The following is a 21,763-nucleotide window of genomic DNA, read 5'->3' on the forward strand; positions in this document are numbered from 1 at the left end:
CTCGCACATTGAGAGTGAGATTCATTCATTTGATTGGCTCCACGCGCTCTTACACCAATCAAATGTGTGAGTGTAGATATGATCTGTAGTTGGATAGTTTGCTGCTTTGTCAGATTTGATTCTACACAACTTTGATGTGTTTCTTTTAGACTAAGTGCCACAGGTGTATAAAATCAAGCACCTAGTCATGCTGTCTGCTCAGATCCGATTTTTTTGTTTGGCTTTTCACATTACCTTTTAAAATGTGGCCTATTTCAGATTACAGCGTGAAGTGTTAGCAGTTCCGAACTGACCCACATGTGCAAAAGAACAATGACATCAGCTAACTCCTGCCAGTCCATGTAAATTGACGTAAAAGTCACATCAAATCAGCCTTGGTTGTTCACACTGCGGCCACATTGAAAAAAATTAGACCTGGGTCTGATATAGGATCATATGGAAGTGGTCTAAATCTGATTTGAAAAAATCAGATCTGGGCAAGATTCGAGTGTTCACCCTACTTCTGAAGAAGTCTGACCTGGTCACTTGACCCCCCCAAAAAAATTTGGGCCACATTTGCCTGGCGTCTGAAAGCAAGGTCTATAAAGACATAGTTGGATGAGTTTTTTTTTACTTGACTGGCCCGCTCATAGCCCTAACCTCAACTCCAAGAAACACCTTTGGGATGAACAAACGGAGATTGTGAGCCAGGCTTTCTCATCCAACATCAGTGGTCCATATATGACCCAGCACATGGGTTACTTTTGGGTTGTTTTTAACCCAGCATTTTTTAGAGTGTAATCTCACAAATGTTCTTCTGGATGAATGGTGGAAAAGTCCCACAGACAAACTGTGGAAAGCCTTCCCAGATGGGTGGAAACTGTTATAGCTATCGTATGCCTAAAGACTTAATATGGGATGTCATAAAAGCCCCAAAGGTATAATGGTCAGGTATCCCAGTAATTTTCATACTTAATATAGTGTGTATCTTTCAGTTATGGAAATGGCACTATTCCAAATTCCAGTGATTATGCACAGTAGTATAAGCAACAGTAGTATGTAAAGGATAGTGGAGGACTGTGTTTTGGTTACAGAAAATATTGTATGCCAGTCGCCGCCCAGATAGCAAGAGGCTGGTGGACCACTGTCTGTCTGTCCATTTGGGGCATAGCTGGCGGTCCGCTGGCATTTTGCTCATCGGTTCTCAGGCGGTCCACTGGCGGGTTGCAGACACATTGGCCAATATTTTGCCACTATTGGTTTCAAATCTTTTTCATTTGTTCAGTTATACTCCATATATCATTCTATTAACTTTTCTTAATATTCATGACAATTTAAATTTAAAGAGATGGTGGTCCAACGGCGGACCACAAGTAGCACGCCACCGATGCCAATCTGATTTTGCTATCTGGGCGGTAACATGGCCATGAGTCAGTCAACTATCACAGTTGAGTGAATCCTTTTGTGAAGTTTTTCCTTTTGTGACAAGTTTGCACTTGAATCCCTTTTATAGACTTCTATTACTCCCTGGTAATCATGACTTTCACAGGCAAACTATCCCACCCATAGGCTGCAACCATACTGAAGGGAGTACTTCAAATGGATGGTGTTTGGAATGCAATGAGGTGTGGAACATCACCTACATTTTTAGTGGTTATGAGAATTCATAGGTGCCTTTGTGAAATCACAATCTCCTAACCAAGCTTTGGAAAGTACTGCAATTGATTTTTTCTTCAAAAATCAAAGGCCACAGTAAATGCTTTTCAAATAGGGTTTTTGGCACAAAGTACAGGTGTGTCCAAATGGCCAGTGTTCCAAGAGCCTGAAAAGAAAAATCTCAAAATGGGCATCTAATTCAAATCCATAGATCAAAAATAGCCTCTTTTTATGCTGGCTACTTCAAACTTTCACAAACAGCCATTGCAAAGAACTACTAGTAAAAAAGTATAATTCCAGGCGTGCTACAGTTCTACAAGACATATAACCCTGTGTCTTTTATTACTTTTATAATCATTTTGTAGACAGTTATCAGGTAGATGTGTACAGTATGGGTACAGTACAGTATGGGTGAGTTACGCTGTTAGGGAAGGAGCTACTCTCAGAAGAGAAGAAATTAGATTTATTATTTATTTATTTATTATCCCAATTAGACTTGTGGTGCTAAAACGTTTTAGAGCTTGTGTTAGAACTTGTTCTGTAATTTATAGCCTATGCATTTGGAGGTAATAGTTTCGGAATTTTTCAGTGAAAATGTTTCTATGGCTCTCATGTCACATCCCACTTCATTTGAATTCCAGGCCACTGATGTTCAGAGTTCCCCTTCGAGTCCGTCTGTCTCAAAGTGGTCACCAGACACAATGCACAAGTGTGACTAAGCTCATTTTGTGTCACAGGGGCAAACGTGATGCTAGACACTCCAGTGTTGTAGTGAAGGCTCGGTAATGCGAGTCTAGTAATCTGCCTAAAGAGGATATCGCGGTCACTGTGCCTTTAGCAAACAGTGCTACCTATCTCAAGGACACAGCTGCATAGCTAGCAGTGTGTGTGTATCTCTCTCTCTCTCTCTCTCTCTCTCTCCTGTATGTTGACTTTCTAGCTGGGCTGGAGTGTGAGGTCCTTCAAGGCTGTAAAAACATGTCCAGGTAACACCTCAAATCAAAGGAGTCTTTGTGATTCTGGGTCGAGGTGCTTCTAGAACTTTCTCTATGCCCTATGCAGGCAGTCATTTCAGATGTAGGCCTAGTAATCAAATGTCATATCATTATTTTTATTTCTCAAAGCAATTCATATTTAGAAACTGCTATAAAACGTCATGCTATGAAAAGCATCCATTTTCTTTTTTTTTTCTTTTACATGATTAGCAAACACAAATCTACACACCAGCCAGAGTATACACATCTTGAGTCCATTCCAAAAAAGGACTGTCACAACATAGAGAAATTACAGTTTGACACAAAAATGTACAGTTCTTCACAGCAACAATTTACACAAACACACACACACAAACAGAGCATGCTTAGAATGAGCCCATGAACAAAACTGTGCCTGCCCAATACAATCCCAAAAAATGGGTGCATTTGAGAACTCTAACCAGTTCCTGTACCTCATGTTCAGAAAGGATAGGTTCTTGCTGGATCACTTTGAGGGTTCCTGGGTTGTCAGCTGGGTATGTTTCTCAAAAACGTTGTTTGACCACTATCATCATTAAATGATAGAGAGTATCATCATGAACACTCTCTCTCAATCACCACCGTGGTTGCCCAGCGACGCTTTTAGGAAATACGTGCAAGAGTGATTTTCAACTGAGATTCCAATCCAAATGGGGGCAAATTTGTACATTTAAAAAAGCTATCTGCTGAACACCCAGATTCCCTCCTCAGTTCCAGAAACCCTCTTTTCTAGGAGTGTATGCTTCTGAAAAGGCACAGAAAAGTTGGACCCCAGTCCAACAGCTGGAGACAAAGGGATCAGACCAAACCCACATGGTGTGGAGCCACCCTGATCTGACACGAATGCTGGCTTTGGGCCCATCCCAGAGCCTCCAGCCATTTAGGCAGGGCTGGTTACAGGTAAGCAAGCGAGTTCTGAGGTTGAGTTCACTTCACCTGAAACAAATTCAGTTCATTTCTTTACAAAATAATCCATGCCTAGGGAATTTCAATAATCCAAATGAATTTCACATCCCGATAAGAGTGGCTAACACCCTGGTTGAATATCATGACTGACTTTTGCTTCAGTTTTTTTATATGGGTTTTTACACATGACTAAAAATTCAGGTATTACAGATAGCACCTAGTTATTTTGCTACAAATCTGTATACACTCTCATTATGTACAAAGTTTAATTTGTTGAATCAATTATTATAATTATAATTATTATAACGAATTATCAATGCATTAGCTGAGAAATATCCTGGGAATAGTTCACTTTCACCATTGTGCTGTTGTTGTGATGCTGCTGTTGTGGTCCTGCGCTAAAAATATGAGTGAAAACCCATGTCCACTCTTTATAAGGACTGGCCTGAAAGTAAGTTAGTGAACCTTGAAAGCTGGTCATGACATCATCAGGCCTGGCCATGGGACTGGCTGAGTGTACTGACCAGGATTAAGTCATTATGTTAAACGTGTTAGAAGCACATTCACCCCGGTTGTATTAGCAGCAGCGCCAGATGATTCGTCAGACTTTGTGAGACTTCGAGACGCCGTGAGAGCTTCCAGACTCGTCATACCTGCTGCTGTGACAGTTCATGTGCAGGTGTCCTCAGTCGTGATGATGGCTTGTACTTTACTAGCTAGGCAGCTGGCGCATGTTAACGCAAACATGATTTATGACCAAAGGCAGTTAGAAAGTGTGTCAATAAGGCTGAAGGGTGAAACTGGGTTATGCCACACAACCCCAGCTGAGTAATGAGGAACGACGCAATGACAGATGTGGAGAGAATGACAAACATCTGGACAATGCGTCTTATTTGAGATATTTACAACCAATCTTTCAACCTTGCAGTACGTGTCAGTACATTCGTGAAACGTTCACCATAGAGGTACCTGAGGGTCAGAGAGTGAGAGTCCAACATTGGTTGTTATCTTATCTAAGCCAGAGCTTTTCAGCACAGCTCCTGCATCTCCCCTGTTTAGAATACTCTCTATCTATCCCTGCACTAACTAAGCACTAGCCATACTGCCTGACGTCAGAATAATTATAATGCTCTTTACTGGTAGAATCATCTGTCATCGTGTGTTTCTCTGACAAGCTTAGGCAGGTATGCTGAGCAGAGACAGATGGATCGCATGCAGAGTGGGGAGGATTTGAGAGGCCCTGGTCTGGTCTACACTGAGTCAGATTGTGTTAGGTTTACTGGTGTGTGAATCGTACCTCTGTGCGGTCAAGAAGACAAAGCGGACTTTATGAAGACTCTCACCATCCGAGCCTCAGCTGTATGTACAGAACAGTGCGCACCTTTGTCTACACAAATATGGCAGGCGGGCTATGTGTGTGTGTGGAGGAGGGGTGAGGACTGAGCAGGTATGTGTGATGTGCAAACTGCAGTACGCCAGCCGGGGGGAATGAATTACTTTTCAAAGGGGCAGGGGGCAAGTCAGTGCAGGTCCAGTCCAGCTTTGAGGGAAACCACTGCTTCTCGATGATGTCATCAGACCCTGCACACACCACTGAAATAAACCCCAATTGGACAAATATGGATGTTTTTGGAGTGTTTTTTTGTGCTATGTGTCCCTATGAAAGAACAGCCACCCCCACCCCCCCCCCCCAAACGTCAAAGTCCAAATGGAGTGACCCATCCCACCACAAATGCAGAGGTTGGGACAGCTTAACTGAGCTGAGGCTGGGGACGGGAATGGGAGATTTGGGGGAGGTGAGGGAGTTAGGGTGGGGGATAGTTAACTGAAGGGATTAAATGACTTCTCTGTTGTTTCGGATGGCACAACAGAGAACCATACTGAAGATCATCCCAATAATCTAAAGTGGGAGAAAGAGAAGGAGAGGGGGGGGGGGGGGGCGTGCATTAGGAAATTTACTTTTATGTAGTTGAGACAGAATGTTTAATAATTTCATGATTAATGCATGATTTCCGATGCTTACCATAACCCCTGCGATACCAATCCCCACATATCCGATGATGAAGAGCTTTTCATTGAAATACTCATCGATGGCCTCCACACAATTCTAAAGACAGACAAACACAAACAATGGATTTGCATTTTCTCTTCTCCGTCATAGTACAAAACTTCTAATAGACAAACAAGCTTGAATTTCCCCTTGGGGATCAATAAAGTATCTATCTATCTATCTATCTATCTATCTATCTATCAAGGGTATCTATTAGCCAGGGGAGAAAGCTCAACAAATGCATTGTGGGTAATATCACTGGAATTACAGTATGTATGTACAGGATGTGCTTACACCTCCCTGCTCGATGTAAGCAGATTACATGTCTACACTTTGTGTACACACATGACAGCACTAGGCTTTTGTGCCATGCAGTTGTCTTGGAACAAGGGCAAGAGCTGAACACACAAAGACGTTTAGCCAATCGAATTGTCTGCCTGTGTGCTATAAATAACATCATGGCGCCTTCGAGACCCTGAAGGCTTCACAAGCTCACTGGAGACACAGGGGGCTGGCGGAACTGTCACACACGTGTACACACATACACACACACAAATACACACACTCACACGCTCTCTCTCTCTATTTTGCAACTGGACAACTGCCCAGTGTAACACAGACACACACACACACGTAGACATATTTCTGTACACCAATCTGGAGTAACACACACACACACACACACACACACACACACACACACGCATGCACACACACACACACACACACACACAGACACACACACACACACACACGTCATGTATAACACACTTCAACCATTCAACCTTTTACTGAGTAATGTCAGGTTAGCACTCAGAATATGTGGTTTCCTCTGAGTTATTTATAAGAGAATACCTCATACCAACTACACCAATGTCTAATCTGGGACAAAATGCATGACTTGAAGATATCACTTAAGTAGGGCTTACTGGCAGCTATTCAACAAAAACTGCATTTTTAGAAAAAACTTAAGGATTGAACAGAATTCTCATATGAGGTGTGTGTACTTTTGGGGAGGTTCTGCATTTAACACATGAAAGATTTAGCTAATACATGAATAAACTAAAACATTAGCAAATGTCAACATAATGCTCAACATAATGCTTTAATTGCTATGATGTGATTATATAGAAGTATGTGTGTTTCTACTGGACACTGTTATATAAATACAGTATTACTATTTACTATAACTATAATAGTATAATTGAACAAAATTCACTATTTACTAAAATACTTATTATGATAAAACTATGAAAATGGATATATACATGGATTTATATTTACCGATATATTATGTTTTCAATACAGCTTAAACAGACCATATCAATTCAGTCACTGTAGTGCTACACAATGCTCCATTCCTGAAATGGTTGTGCAGAGGCTGCAGCTGTCTGTCAGGTAAGTGTCCGCCATTGCAGTGGGAAAGACCAGCAGAAACAGACCATCGTCTCCTCCCAGCATCTCGCCATCGGCTGCTGTCTCACTACTGCCCTCAAATGGTAGTGAGGAGTAAGTCTTTATACCCAACTATCACTAACATTTGTTTGTTTCTATTCCATTATTTTAACTGAAGGTGTGGCCCTAAATCCTGATGTAAGACTGCCAATATTTGAGTTAAATACACACCTAAAGCATAGTTGTTAATTGGAACACTGGAATCGTGTATTGCTCTATTCAAGCAACTTTTTTCCCATTTACAGAGGAATATGAAGTATGCTGGAATATGCTTTCAGCGCATCCAGAGGAATATGACAAGAACGTAGCTGAATTTGATGGTGTAACAGATTATGATAAAGGACTACAACTTTAACCGCTTTAATGTCCTGTGGAGCTCCGATTGTTCTTCCCATTACTCCTGTAGCATGTATGTGTTATTGCTACTGTATATTGCTCCACACTGCTGCCTCGCAGGCTGATGGTCAGCATGAGGCTTATATCTACAGGACTCAGGGTTACCTTAGTCTCGGTGTCTGGACACAGGGTCGGGTTGGGTTCGGTGCCTCCACAGCACTGCAGCTGTAAGTGGACCGGAAGTGAAGAGAACACACACGAAAATAAGATAGATGGCAACAGATTCTAAACAAAGGGTGCAGGGGTCAAAGGTCATATGGGTTACTCACAACAGTGTGGTACAGGGTGGCGACGTTGGTGCCATTGGTCAAATTATCCTGCAGAGAGCTCAGGTAGAAGCCCTCAACCTCATTAATGATCTGGAGTCATTCAAAGATAGAGAAACAGAGAAAATGAAAGGCGAAAATAGGTCAAGTATTTCTAAGCTTAAGTGATCATATCTGAGGTGAAATGTAAGTTTTATAGTGGTGAGAAAAATACCGTGTCTTTGTTCAAGAATCCAAAGACTCCTGCGGCCACCTCCGCCCCAAAGATGATCATTAAACAGGCGAAGAACTGCAGAATACAGTTAGAAAGTCACTATCAGCTGAGCAGCTGACCTTCTGTTAGTGTGGATTCAATTGTTCAGCTATAAACTATGAATGTTTCTCAGCATATAATGTTGACTACCAATACAATATAGAATCCTGAATGAACTGAGACACACTGAGTAACAGCACTGTGACTAAATTAATCTTAACACAGTAATTTAATTTAGCACCACTGTTGGGATGACAACAGCTCATCAGCAGATATCACATCCACACAGACTTAATCTTCTGTCATGATTTATTTCCCTCATGAAAAGTCATTTAGGCCAATCATTTTATTAAGAGCAAATTTTAGAATTTCAAAGAAAGTGTGAATGTGTGAGTGTGTGCGTGTGGACGGAGGGAGGTAGCGTTAACATACCAATCCTAGAAGACATTGTGACTCCCGTACAGCCCCACAGCAACCAAAGAATCCCACCAGCATCATGACCCCTCCAGCAACGATGAGGATGTACACGGCTAGAGAGAGAGACAGAAAGAGAGATAGAGAGTCAGAGAGAGAGAGACAGAGAGACAGATAGAGAGAAAGAGAGATAGAGAGTCAGAGAGAGAGAGAGAGAGACAGAGAGAGAGAGGACATTATAATTAACTGTTTTATAATAAATAGTTTATTCTCAGATACTGTACAGCAAAGGAAAGTCCAATATCCGATTCAATTTCCTGAGCAAAATGGTCAATAAATCACACAACAATGCTTAATGCACTCTCACAGGTATTTCAAAATGACCTCATACAGGCCTAACAATCCACGATTTATTCCCTTTTTATGTTCAGCAGCAAATGACTGCATTCACCATTACGGGAATGCAAAACACACCTGCCCATTAGGGGGCACCCTAACCCAACAGGGTTTACAGGACATGTTTACACTCTCCTCTATGAAGGAGAGAGATTTTATATGATTTTAGACAAACATTTTAAAGTCAGATTCTTTCTCACCTATTAAAAGAGTACTACTTTTTACTAGTATAAAAACCATGAGAAACTTGAGCATAAAACACATGGGAACAGCAGTGATAAGTCTTTTATTGGACTACTGTGAGGAAATCGACATGCTCTTTGAACACTGCTGAGTGAAAGTGAAAATGGAAAAAAAAGCTTGTGGGAAAACCCTCATTGGTTGAAATTAGATTTTTGCAATTTCCCCCACTTTCATGGTTTCACACTTCTGATAAGCATATGTCAACCACCCACACAGTTGGCTGTGGAGGCACACCCTTATTATTGACACCGTATCTTTTCTCTCACCCACAGCACAGTATAATGGCACAGAACCGTGAGAGCCAGAGAGAATGGGCCAACAGACTCGCCACAGGGCAATAGACATGCCACATGTTTATCATTGTCATCATTTTTACACAGTAAACTTGCACTTGAACTTGATACTCCGTGGGAGTTTCACTGAGAATATGAATCATATATAAACATGCTGTGAAACAAAGTCCATGATGACTATGAAACAGAGATAGAAACAGAGAGATGTGAGCACAAGCTTAGGGTCACATGTCCCAGCAATGTTCTGTGCCCCTGCACACCATCTCACCACCACTCCCATTCCTCTGAACTCCCCCCACTGCAAAACTGGTCTCTCCTCACAGAAACAAGGGGCGCATTGAGGGCGCCCTGTGTATGCATTCATTAGGTCAGTCAGGCCCCCCGCAACAATGGCCTCCACACACTGACCAGGAGCCCGCCACTGCAGCCTCTGCCTCTGGAGCACAGAGGAGAGAGAGGGGGAGAGAGGGAGAGAGAATGGAGGGGGGGGGGTGGAGATGAGAGGGAAAGAGAGAAAGAGAGAGAGCGAGGGAGAGAAGCAGTCTTCAGACATATGTGATGGAGGGAGAGAGAACAAGGAGAAAACATGGTGAGAAAGAAAAGAAGATAAGGAGAGAAAATGAGAAAGGGAGAGATCAGAGAGTGTGTGAAGGAGGGAGAGAGAAAGGAAAACAAAAAGACTGACAGAACAAGAAATATGTAGAGAAAATGAAAGTTAAAAAGAGAGAAGGGAGGAGCAGAGAAACTAGGAGCAGAGGGATTGCAAGAAGGACAAAAGAGGGAGAGGACAGAAGGATGAAAAAGAGAAAGTAATGGATGTGCGAAAGAGAAAGGTGATAATGTCAGAGAGAAAAAGGATGAGCAAGTTTTAATTGGGGAACAGAAAGGAGAGAGGAACAAAAGAGTGAGGAAAGATAAATGGGAGGAGAAATGGAGGGAATGACAGGGGATACAGAAAAGAGAGGAAGGAGATAAGGACAGGGTGATAGAGAAGGAGTGAGATTAGGGTAGAAAGAGTAAAACGTGTTATTTTTCAGCCATGGGATTCAGAGAAGGGACACAAGAGACCAAAGCAAAAAGATGTGAGAGGGTGGGAAGCACAAAGCCCAAAAGAGAGACACAGAAGATGAGGTAAAAAGAGACTTGGAAGATGGGGTGAAGAGACTCAGAAGATGAGGTAAAGAGAGTCAGAAGATGGAGTAAAGAGACTCAGAAGATGAGGTAAAGAGTCAGAAGATGAGTTAAAGAGACTCAGAAGATGAGGTAGGCTAAAGAGAGAATCAGAAGATGAGGTAAAGAGACTCAGAAGATGAGGTAAAGAGAGTCAGAAGATGGAGTAAAGAGACTCAGAAGATAAGGTAAAGAGTCAGAAGATGAGGTAAAGAGAGAGGCGGAAGATGAGGTAAAGAGACTCAGAAGATGAGGTAAAGAGAGTCAGAAGATGGAGTAAAGAGACTCAGAAGATGAGGTAAAGAGTCAGAAGATGAGTTAAAGAGACTCAGAAGATGAGGTAAAGAGTCAGAAGATGAGGTAAAGAGACTCAGAAGATAAGGTAAAGAGTCAGAAGATGAGGTAAAGAGACTCAGAAGGTAAAGAGTCAGAAGATGAGGTAAAGAGAGAGGCAGAAGATGAGGTAAAGAGACTCAGAAGATGAGGTAAAGAGTCAGAAGATGAGGTAAAGAGACTCAGAAGATAAGGTAAAGAGTCAGAAGATGAGGTAAAGAGAGAGGCAGAAGATGAGGTAAAGAGACTCAGAAGATAGATAGATAGATAGATAGATAGATAGATACTTTATTGATCCCCAGGGGAAATTCAAGCACAAGAAGATGAGGTAAAGAGACTCAGAAGATAGATAGATAGATAGATAGATAGATAGATAGATAGATAGATACTTTATTGATCCCCAGGGGAAATTCAAGCACAAGAAGATGAGGTAAAGAGACTCAGAAGATAGATAGATAGATAGATAGATAGATAGATAGATACTTTATTGATCCCCAGGGGAAATTCAAGCACAAGAAGATGAGGTAAAGAGACTCAGAAGATGGGGTTGTTGTTTAAGTGTGACAATCAAAGAAAGAAAGACGTGAAGAGAGACTTGGGTAAAAAGTAGATATAGATCGGTCCATGTTTGCTCTATTGACTGGTCCCAGCCTATTTGCAAATAATATGACATTTACCAATGGCAGTGGCTGATAATTATGTGTTTATTTGCTACCTTGCATCAATTCTGCACCAGCTAAATACTGTTATGCATTAACTGGCACATTCAAAGATAGTGCTATGAAGGACTGAAAACACGATTTTCAGTTTTTTTTTTAATTTTTTATCATGAATATTTTGTGTCCCTGCCACTGAAGGGTATAATTAAGAAATATCGGCATACATTTTCAGCCGTGGGCCTGAATTGTTATTTTCAACACTGGTATTGGCCCAGAATCCCACAGTCGGTGCATCCCTTGTAAAAAGATGGTGGGAGAAGGGGCCTGCTGATAAAGAATGAAAAATAGAAAGACAAAAAGAAAGTGGGTTAAAAAGAGAGATGGGAGAGGGGGGTTGTTCAGGAGTGAAGAGCTTAGGGGCAGAGGGAGTGACTGTGGGAGCCTGGGCTTAAAAAAGAGACGAGAGAAAGGGGTTGTTGTTGTAAACGAGTGTGAGGCACAGAGTGAAAGAGACGAGGGCGGGCGGGTGGCTGTGTGGGTAGGCGGGCGAGCATCTTTGCTGGGCTGGCATCTGTGGTGAGAGTGGTACTCTTGGGGCCTGAAGTGGTGTGGATGGCGTGGCGTCATCTCTCTGGCGACTCACTGAGCTGAACAGTACCACTCTCCTTCTCCTCCTCCTCTCCTCTCCTCCTCCTCTCCTCTCCTCCTCTCCTCCGCCCTCTCTAATAGTGCTCTAGCAGCTAGCATTTGTGTTTCACAGCCTCATCAGTGCCTCTAACCAAACCAAGCACTATAATTAAACCTCAGGGGGTGGGAGTGTGTGTGTGTATGTGTGTGTGTGTGTGTGAGGGGGGGGGGGGGTTCACAGCAGGTTGTTTTTCCTGTTCTGGGTCAGGAGGGTGGTGGAGATGAAATGGGGCAACCCTCAGCGGACTCACCAGCAGAGAAAACAAGCCCTGCTGGCAGACCCCACTGCCGAGAGCGCTCCGACAAAAAGCAGCGGCGTAATAAATATCCATAAAAACCACTGTCATGTACATCGCTTTACACACTAATGATTCCTTTTGTGTAGGAAGCTGTTCTGGCACATTGGGGCTAAATGGCGGCTTGCGTTTCGCAGTCGGTTTGGCCAGTCATGCAGGATGCAAATGGCAAAGTTTGATAAATGCTCTTTATCAGCACAAAACCCTTATAACCAAAACACCGCATAGAGCAACAGTCAGGAGCGGACGACCGCATGGAAAGTGGAAAGTCAAGTCACCTGCACGGAATGTGGCGTATCAGCCTGTTTGATCTGGTAATAACAGCACGGGTCCTTGTCTCTCTGCCTCACTTTCTCTCGGGCATCCTGCGTGCACAGCTTCCGATAATATTTATGTGGTTGCCAGGGTTACGCTGGAGAGGCCAACATGGCATGTGCCGCTGCAGAGCTGCAAGCTGAAGCTAAGTGTGCGGCAACAAGCCTGTGTCAGTTCAGGGCACCTGTGAGCCTGGGCCAGCTCAGGGCCAGACCCAGCCCAAGGTTGCACCTTATCTGAGACGCTGATAAGCATCCCTCAGTCACCACTGAAACACAATCTGCAAGACATTTATGGGCTACATGAGCTGCAGTTTGCTAGGGATGTCTGTATGTCAGTAGGTGACTAGTAAACCTTACCAAGGATTATTTTAACTATGCAATAGAGAGTGAATAAAACACAATAAATAACAGTAAATTGATTCATTGCTTGCATTCTACAGTTAGGAACATAAATGGTGGACTTGTGTGTGTATTACCCAGGGCCTAATCAGTAATTTTGCTGATTAAAATGCAAGACTTGCGTGTGTGTATGTGTGTGTATATAGGCAAATGAGATTAACACTAAAAGGGGAAACGCACAGGATGTGTGTGAAATGAAATGAAACAAATGATTAGGCAAAACCAGTAAAGAAAGAGATAAGGTAAACATACGCTCATTTGTCTTTCATATTCTTATAAGCCACCCAGTTTCACTGCAGCCAATATCTCTCTGTACGCTTTAAAAATGACACCAATTTGGAGTTAACGAGGGACTAATGGGCTCATCTACAGCACCTTTTCTGGACGACGCTGTGTCCGCGAGATCACAGCGGCGTGTGGGAGTCAGGGCACACTGACACACACACTGTGACATCATGGGCCTTGTAAGGACTGGGCATGTGTCCAACCTCTTGGATGCCAAAGGCCTTCCAGGGCAATATTAGGCTGGCATACTCGGCATGTGGAGTTCAGAGACTTGGCTCATAAATCTGTAAGGTGAGGAGGTCTACCCTACTGTGATGTTTGGCGACCTGACAACAGATCTTACTCTGACTGTGAGAGAAGCAATGCTACTCTAATTGAATGTTATACACCGTAGCTATAGTGGTCACTATGTAATGGTCTCCCTGATGAGCTCTCATAATGAATATAAGCTTATACCATGTGACAGCCACAATAACACCACCACTAATCATCATGCTGTTTAGAAACTTTAAGATATGCGAATGACGTCACCCTTAAGAATGGAGAGGTTTGGTAAATGACGTCAGTGGACCAAGACAGGACATCTGCCTACTCCAACCCAGACTTTAGTGGGGAGTGTTTTGAACGCATAGAGACACAAAAATAGAAACATACTCAGTCACCTAAAATTACATGCTTGCTTGCGTCAAATTCTGACAACAGTATGACATAGCCCTCTAAAACACACCACCAAAATTAGAAACTAGTCCTTCCATAACTATCTCATTCTCTTTTCACCTCATCTCTGACGAAAAGATTTCTTATTGGGTTCTTTAAGCCACAGCTCTAAATAGATCGTTCCTGCTCGCGACTTCCATCTAGGCAGTAACCGTTTTTAAGGTTAATCACAGCTTCAAACTGAAAAGCAGAGACGGTCCCCCAAAGATGGCTTCCACTGGGCACGTGGAACTCCATGAAGGCGTTCAACTCTGCAGACTCATCTTTTTTTCTGATGGTGGGCAAATGCAGCTCTCTCGCTTACCTCCCAAAAAAATGCAATCAAAACTTGTAGACATAAAACACTTTTCCTTTGGTTTCTAGGCTGCATGTCTAATCTCTCTGAGAGTGGGTGGTGGATGTTTCTGGTAATGGCAGATGGCCTCCGCTCTGCGCTATCACACTCCACAGTACGCCATCAACCAGGAGCCTCCATTACGCCTCCAGATCCGATCCAGAGATCTAATAAAGCAACACAGAGCCTCGGCAGCCGCCTTGTGAATAGCGCCCAGAACTCGGCACCAGATAGCCAGCCGATGGACGAGAGAACTGTTACTGACGCTCATTTGTTTCTCTCTCCCCGGGTCCCCCAGAAAGTATTTAGGTTTCATCCCTACTGCCAGAGGGGCCAGCACTCCTCTGGTAAGGTCTGTGTAAAAGCATCCAGACTGAGATTAATTGGCCTCATAGATGGAGCAAAACCTCAAACCCCCCCCCCCCCCCCCCTGCACCCTCCGGAAAAGAGAACGCCATCAGGGACAATAAAATAACCTGGTTTTGGTGGGAAACTCCATTACACCGCCCCTGCCCTGCTCTCACAGTAAACGAGCGCAACCCCAAAGCTCTTCTTCTTCTCTCAAAGGGGTAATAAGATGAAAGGGCTTCCTCATCTGTAATGCCCTGCACCAACCACGGACACCGCGGTGGCAGAGAGTGGACACTCGGAACGAGGCAGACATTAACACAGTTCCCAGGGACACTCCCTATAAATAGCTGTATAATGTATATATAACAACAGGGAGCGCTCTGTTGACAGGTTGGCATCCAAGCAGCCAAGTAGAACTCGTAATGCGACTCCATACCTCACATATAAGCCACGCAGCAGATAAAAACGGCATATCACTGAGACAGCAGCAAACAGTGGGGCCACACCTGCCGCGGGTCAATCCCACTGCCAGCCACTTCTCTGAGCAGCTGCGCCGCCTGACGAACTGTGAACTCACCAATGAAGTAGGTGTCTGGGGCGTCATCTCCGTTCAGGAGCGAGATGGTGTCCGGGTCGAAGCGCAGCCACAAGCCCACGGCCACCACCAGCGAGCCGGACAGCTGCAGCACAGAGAGAGGAGGACACATAAAAATGCATGAAAGCTCTGCAACAAAATGTCTGCTGATATTCTACTGGAGCTAAACACAAGCAGACGGCCACTCATCTGTTTGAAAAAACAGTATTTTCACTGGAAGGCTACACCCTACACGCCAAAAACTGTTTGTGGGTGTAGTCAGAAATTGTAATACAAAGTGCTTCATGAGATAATAAAATATAGGAAAAGGAAAATGATTTAAGATAACAACAAAAACAATAAAATATCATTGCTGAAACAGCAGCTTCATCATTTCACTTGGAACTGAATAGACATAGAGTACAAAAACTAGCTGGGAGAGGACCCATGGAGAGTCTAAATTCAACAATGCCTTATAGTGCTGCACATGGCAAGATCATGCATGAACACTGCCACCTTTCTCGCTAGAGCAGGTGTCTTTGGATGAATGGCTATGCTGTAAGTAGAAATAATTTCAAATAACCTCTGGCCATCTCCGGAAAGGCCACAACAGTAAACAGCAGCACTCACTCGGGCTGAGTGACCATTACTGACTTTGTGGGCCGGACGCCCTTTTAGGCTCTTATTTTCTCCACATTGTTCCCTCTGTAACCTTGGCCATGACACTTCATTGATTGAAACTCAGTAAGATAAAGAGTGCCATGCCATCCTGCCTGAAGCTTGCCATCTGTCCTTCCAGAGGGACACCAGTGTCATTTAGTGGACTATATCCACATAAAAAGCACTCAGGCATTGCAGAGCAATCCAACGACTGTGGCTTCGAATCAAGGGCGCGGTGGACGTCATACATTTTTAATGCACTCTGTAAATCAATCGCAGTATTTGTCTGAATAGTTAATTGTGTGAAAATAAACTCATTCAAGTGCATGTTTGTGGCAATCAAACATTATCATCATAATTAGTAGTCCCTATAAAACGGAACGCCTTTTGGGCCTAGGGGGATTTCTTTGTGCCGTGGCTGCTGCCTCCCCTGGAGAAACTGAGTCGGTGTAACTGCACTGATTAGAAGCCACAAGCTCTTGCATAAAGCCCCAGTTTTATATCTTTGTAAAAGCGGGTTTTGGCCATTTTAGTCATTAACAAACTGAATTAGCTTTAACTAGATATCACACGATAGAGCTCAACCTGCAGAAGCAGCTGCACAGGCAAACAGGAAGTAGCTATGGCAGGCCATGTCTGTGCACTCTCCCCATCACAACCACGCTGTTCACTCCATCACACATAATGACATTCTGGGTCTACACGGAAACAGTCCTGGTTAGTTTTTTCCTCAATCCCACAGTGCCTTGCGCTAATGGGCCGGCCATGGAAGCATTTATCTGGACAGAACCACTTCCTCATCTGGGGACACAAATAAGAGGGAAACTGGCGTAGTAAGGGAGTAAGGGAGAACAAAATCCTTTAAAGTTTACACAATGCAGTTCCTTTACCGTAGAGTAATGGTTTCAAACTCATTCTAATGCTACACTGACTGATATTATGGATAATGAAGTCCCTGACATTGCCAATGCACGTCCGGAATGCTTGATATTACACTATGGAATGTTGTTGATCGGGTAGGATCATGACCCTTTCAGTCGGTTTTTGGCTAACTGTGTACTGTCTTAGCGCTATATTGACGCAAAGGCGCACAGACATCAATTCTTCCATCACATTGCTTTAAGGACACTGGACCGGGTCAGGGCCAGACGTGCACCAGCTGTGGGCCTGAGCTGCTCCCTAGTGTGCTGCCAAATGGGGATGACATTCACAGGGAACGGGGATGTATGAGAGGGGGGAGGAAGCAGACAGCACAGAGGGGTTGGACCCCCAGACGGGATGACTCGGGAGAGAAGGCACAGAGGAAGACTGCTGTCTAATTGATCCCAAAAGGAGAAGGTCTTTGATGTATTTTTCTCTAGTTCTCTCTAGCTTACCTTCTTCTTTATTCTGTTTCTGGTTCTTAATGAGGAGACAGAGCTTTGATTACATGATTAGAAATATGTAATTGCTCTCATTTCATGGCCAAGTAGACTAACTGGATATATGAATGTGCTTTCCGCTTATCCTAAACATGCAGTCCAATTTTTAAAATGAAAAGACAAATACAGTCCATTTATGCCAAATACAGTTACAGTCTGGTTATTTATTTTTAGGACAACCTATGCCAGTAATTCTAATTATACAAGCTAAATTACAACTGCTTGACACCCACACTGTCCAATGGCATCCAGTTGGCCAACGCCTTGTCCGTGTGGGTGGGCAGTCAGGTCGTGCCAGCCTCATAAGACGGCCCAGGCCTGGCCTGGTGTGGCTTGGCATGGTATATGGCGTCACCCGCCTTAGCATCAGCTGCCCCCTGGCACTGTCCCCCATTGCCCCTTGATACCCACGCTGTTCCCCCTGATGTCCTGGGTGCCACCCCCCCCCCCTCCCCTGGCAGCGCAACACAACGGCGGGGCTTATCTGTGGGCCGGGCCCCTCCACAAAGACAGGCCTGTGTGCTGCAAGCGGTGGCACCGCTCCACTGATGACCGATAGCAGAGATGGCAGCTAAGATTTAACTCACAGGCCACTACACTGATCTGTGCGGGCAGGCCTTGTCCACCCACTTCATTAGAATAATGATAAAATCATCAGGCCAAACGTAGTGCAAAGCTATGTGTGATCAGCTATGGATAAGGAAGGGTGGAGTTTTCTGTTCATGATTTGATGGTTAAAAAAAAAAAAAAACATATTAAACCTGCCAGCCTTACCAGTTATTAAGAACAGTATAACATGTTTCATGAGGGTTAGGTTAAGGACTTAATGCGCAGTTTTTTGCATGGAGATCCGCCTTTTTTATGTTGTTTCATATTGGCAGTAAACGTTTTGCGCACTGCTTACGCGCCCAGAGCACCTCGAATTGGAAAAAGTTATTCTACGTCATTCGTGTTTTTATGAAAGCATAGTGCACCTAGTGTTTTAATAGTGGCAAAACATGTCCCGTCTGATCGCACCCTAACAAAGCATTGTTATACAGTCATAACCACTGTATTGCTTTATGGTACATTAACGCTATAGCAAGCAAGTCCAGATCAATCCGGTTCTTGCTGCATATCCTCTTGTGTAGCAAGAAAACTCATGAATAGGATGAATCTTATCTTGAAAGCACACAGAACCATCTTCAGGTCAATAAAAAAGCTTACAAAGCTATAAAATTGTAATAATACAAGTGAGAGTTTGACCTTAATGATACTTCAAAGGGTTCGGAAATTCTCATAATTAACCTCCTTTTAGCGGAAGCTGGGCCATATTACAATATAGACAGGCACTGAATACCAAATAGTCTCGGCTTTGCTTAAAAAAATATTTGTCAGGCTATTCTTAGCAATTGGCGGGCATGTTTGACATGGATAAAGTTAGCATTCTAGAAGCTGATTTGCTACACTGCATCATTACATCAAGGTCCACCATACATACAGTAGCAGAAACCAGACTAAGCCTACCTATTTGCCTGGCTGCTAGATAATAGTCTTTGACAGATACTTTTGTTGTACTGGCTGCCCAGAAGGGACATATCACACATGCAATGGAGAGACATATTTCTCTGAGAAATACAGCTTGGTGCAGTCTAGTTTCACAGAAACAGGAATTAGTTTCACAGAAAAAGGAATTACTACCGGTAAATATAAATCTCTGGAAGAATATTCTAAGTAGGTACCAAGAGATGTATTAGACTATAAAATCAAAGTTTAATGCAGTTTAGACAGCCTGTCCCTCTGTGTTTAGTAGAGCACATACTAAATGCACTGCGCTTGAGAAGTCATTGCCCAGCACACTATAGACAGACCCGAGGGAACAGAGGGAAATTGGCATGAAAATGCCAAATTGTTGCACATTTACAGATTGCCTCTATAGATTCCCCACAATTGTGGATTGTACTGCACTAACAGACTCCAGCTATGCTTTGAATGTTACAACAAAGTGAAATTCTGGCCTTGGTTGGTCTAGTAGCTTGATTTATAGAAACCACAGGTCCTCTTCTGAAAGTCAACTGCAATGGATTTTTCGTATGAAGTAGAAGTAGCATAGACTGTATTGAACACTTTTTGGACACCAAAATGAAACTAAGCTGGTGACTGAAACGGAGGTGTAATTGCAATCATGGTGTCCACACAACACCAGCTAACATCAAATACCTGTGTGGAAAATAACGAAGTGTGCTCTTTCAACAGAGACGGTGGGGGTGGGGGTGGGATAAGATTGCTTGATGACAGACAAATGAACACTACAGCGCAACAGTTCCCAGGGAGCAGTGCACAATCTGCCTAATAAAGGCCTGAAGCACTCCACTCAGCTGTTTCGGAGACTGTATACACCAGGGACAAACCACATGAGTGTTCTGGGCTTTCTGAAAGAGGCCATGGTGCACAGAAAGCAGGGAAGCCCTCTGACATGAAGAGCAGAACATGCATTTGTGAACTCCAGTCTCTCAGTATCCAGGATGACCCCAAAACATTTGTCCGATGGATCACTGCTGGAGTGAATGAGTGATGTCTAATTGCAGTGGCAAAACAGGCAGCTTATTGAGGCAAGTGAATGGAGAGGGAGCATGAGGGCCTGGGACTTGGAATTGGGGTGAGTTGGGGGGCAGACTCTCTGAAAAGGCTCACTGACACCAGTGCATACCAATAACAAGTCTGGAGAATTCCCTTAAATCCAAACACATCGCTGCCTATGCTGTTACAATATGTCCCTGGACACTCGGAGTGAGGACCACACATACATCCTTATAAGGATTCCTATGGAAGCACAGCTCCATCTGCCAGTGGGTTTGGCAGCAGTAGTGATCTGTGTTAGGCTAATGTCAAATGTGACAGAGCTGTCTGGCTTCCTTCCTAAAAGGCCTCATTGGAGAATGATGCTGTGTGGATTTATGCTTCAGTGTGAGACACTGGATCCTTGCTTGTACAACACAACACTGTTTTCTACCTTAATGTGTGTTAAGCACCTACAACTGGGAATTTATCACCATGCTAAATATGTGGTGTATTTACACATGAATAAACATCTGGCGGATGCCAACTGTAAGCGTATGGAAAAAATAGAAATTGACTGCCCATACTGAAGAGATGAAAATATAATTTGCATTGTGTAAATTACCCTTGAAAAACTTCCATGTCCCCATTTATCTAATTTACGTCACCTTGGTCTCTGAATCAATTAAAGAGGTATCATGTAGCCTAAATGAATCATGAAGGGTCCTCTTTGTCTCATCCATCGTGATTAAGGTCTGTGAGTTTAATCATTTAACAGAAACAATTTCAGCTGCCTCTGCGCATTGCATTCTTTCGATTTCATAGTCCACTGTAGGCGTATAGTTTAATTACGCTTAACATACAGAATACAATTTATCATGTGCTCTTGATGATATTCCACCTTCCATTATAAATATTTATTTTGATTTGTATATCTAAAATGGGATAATGCATTCTCGCTCATAGAGTTATTTCGCAGCCTCCGCCACCCGAAGTCACCGCAACAGCGACAAAAGACCTCAGACCAGACCACCACCCTAACATGTTTGATGTGACAACACGCACGCTTGTGCTGGGAAAAATAACAGACAGGTTAATCCAACACAATATCCAGATAGGCATTTGAGACTAGGATGCAGACGACTCCAGACACACCGAGAGCCAAGGAGACATTCAAACAAAAAAGATCTAGCCAGATACATGGACAATTCGTAACGTGGAGATGCTTAACGAGATGTGATAAATTGATTAGGCAAGCACTAGCAACCACCCCACACTCTGTAGGCTACCCATCTTCTCCGGATTCCCAGCGATTGCTATTGCAATGCATTCTCGTTTTGTATGACAAACAATATGCACAATGACATTATTCAGGTAGGACAGCAGCAGTTTGCCTTCCCCTGGCATTCACTTACCCAGAATATGAAGTTAAAAACGAAAAGGAGGTATTTCACACATTTCATCCCGCCTTGGACTTTGCTCATGTTTCTAGTGGTTCCACGTCGCGCGTGTCCTCGATTACAATAGAATCTTTAGCACACTAACAGAAGAGAGCGCTTTAAAGAAACAAAGGCTCGGAAAGAAACTCAGTTTAGGTAATTTCAGTTCACGGTCACAAGCGTGGATGCAGTCAGTCAGGTCTCTCTCACCACAACCGCGGTAGAGTTGTGTTTGGTTCGTAACGGGACCGCCCATTCGCTTC

The 21,763-nt window shown here is 43.5% G+C and overlaps 1 protein-coding gene across 1 annotated transcript; it reads right to left on the reverse strand.

The window, feature by feature from the left end:
* Positions 1-2,725: 2,725 nt before the first annotated feature.
* On the reverse strand, positions 2,726-21,725 carry tspan2a (tetraspanin 2a). The gene is made up of 8 exons (XM_076267611.1): positions 21,477-21,725; positions 15,446-15,548; positions 8,407-8,504; positions 7,936-8,010; positions 7,725-7,814; positions 7,561-7,620; positions 5,578-5,661; positions 2,726-5,454 (listed from the first exon to the last, which is right to left on the reverse strand). Exons 1-8 carry the CDS (start codon positions 21,543-21,545, stop codon positions 5,389-5,391), a joined length of 645 nt encoding a protein of 214 aa, XP_076123726.1. The 5' UTR covers positions 21,546-21,725; the 3' UTR covers positions 2,726-5,388.
* Between the last annotated feature and the right edge of the window lie 38 nt (positions 21,726-21,763).

This window comes from Alosa pseudoharengus, unplaced genomic scaffold, assembly GCF_046254945.1.
Source record: "Alosa pseudoharengus isolate Yale_2024_CS ecotype anadromous, Long Island Sound unplaced genomic scaffold, YU_APseudo_1.1 YU_APseudo_1.1_scf_5, whole genome shotgun sequence".
NCBI lineage: Eukaryota > Metazoa > Chordata > Actinopteri > Clupeiformes > Clupeidae > Alosa > Alosa pseudoharengus.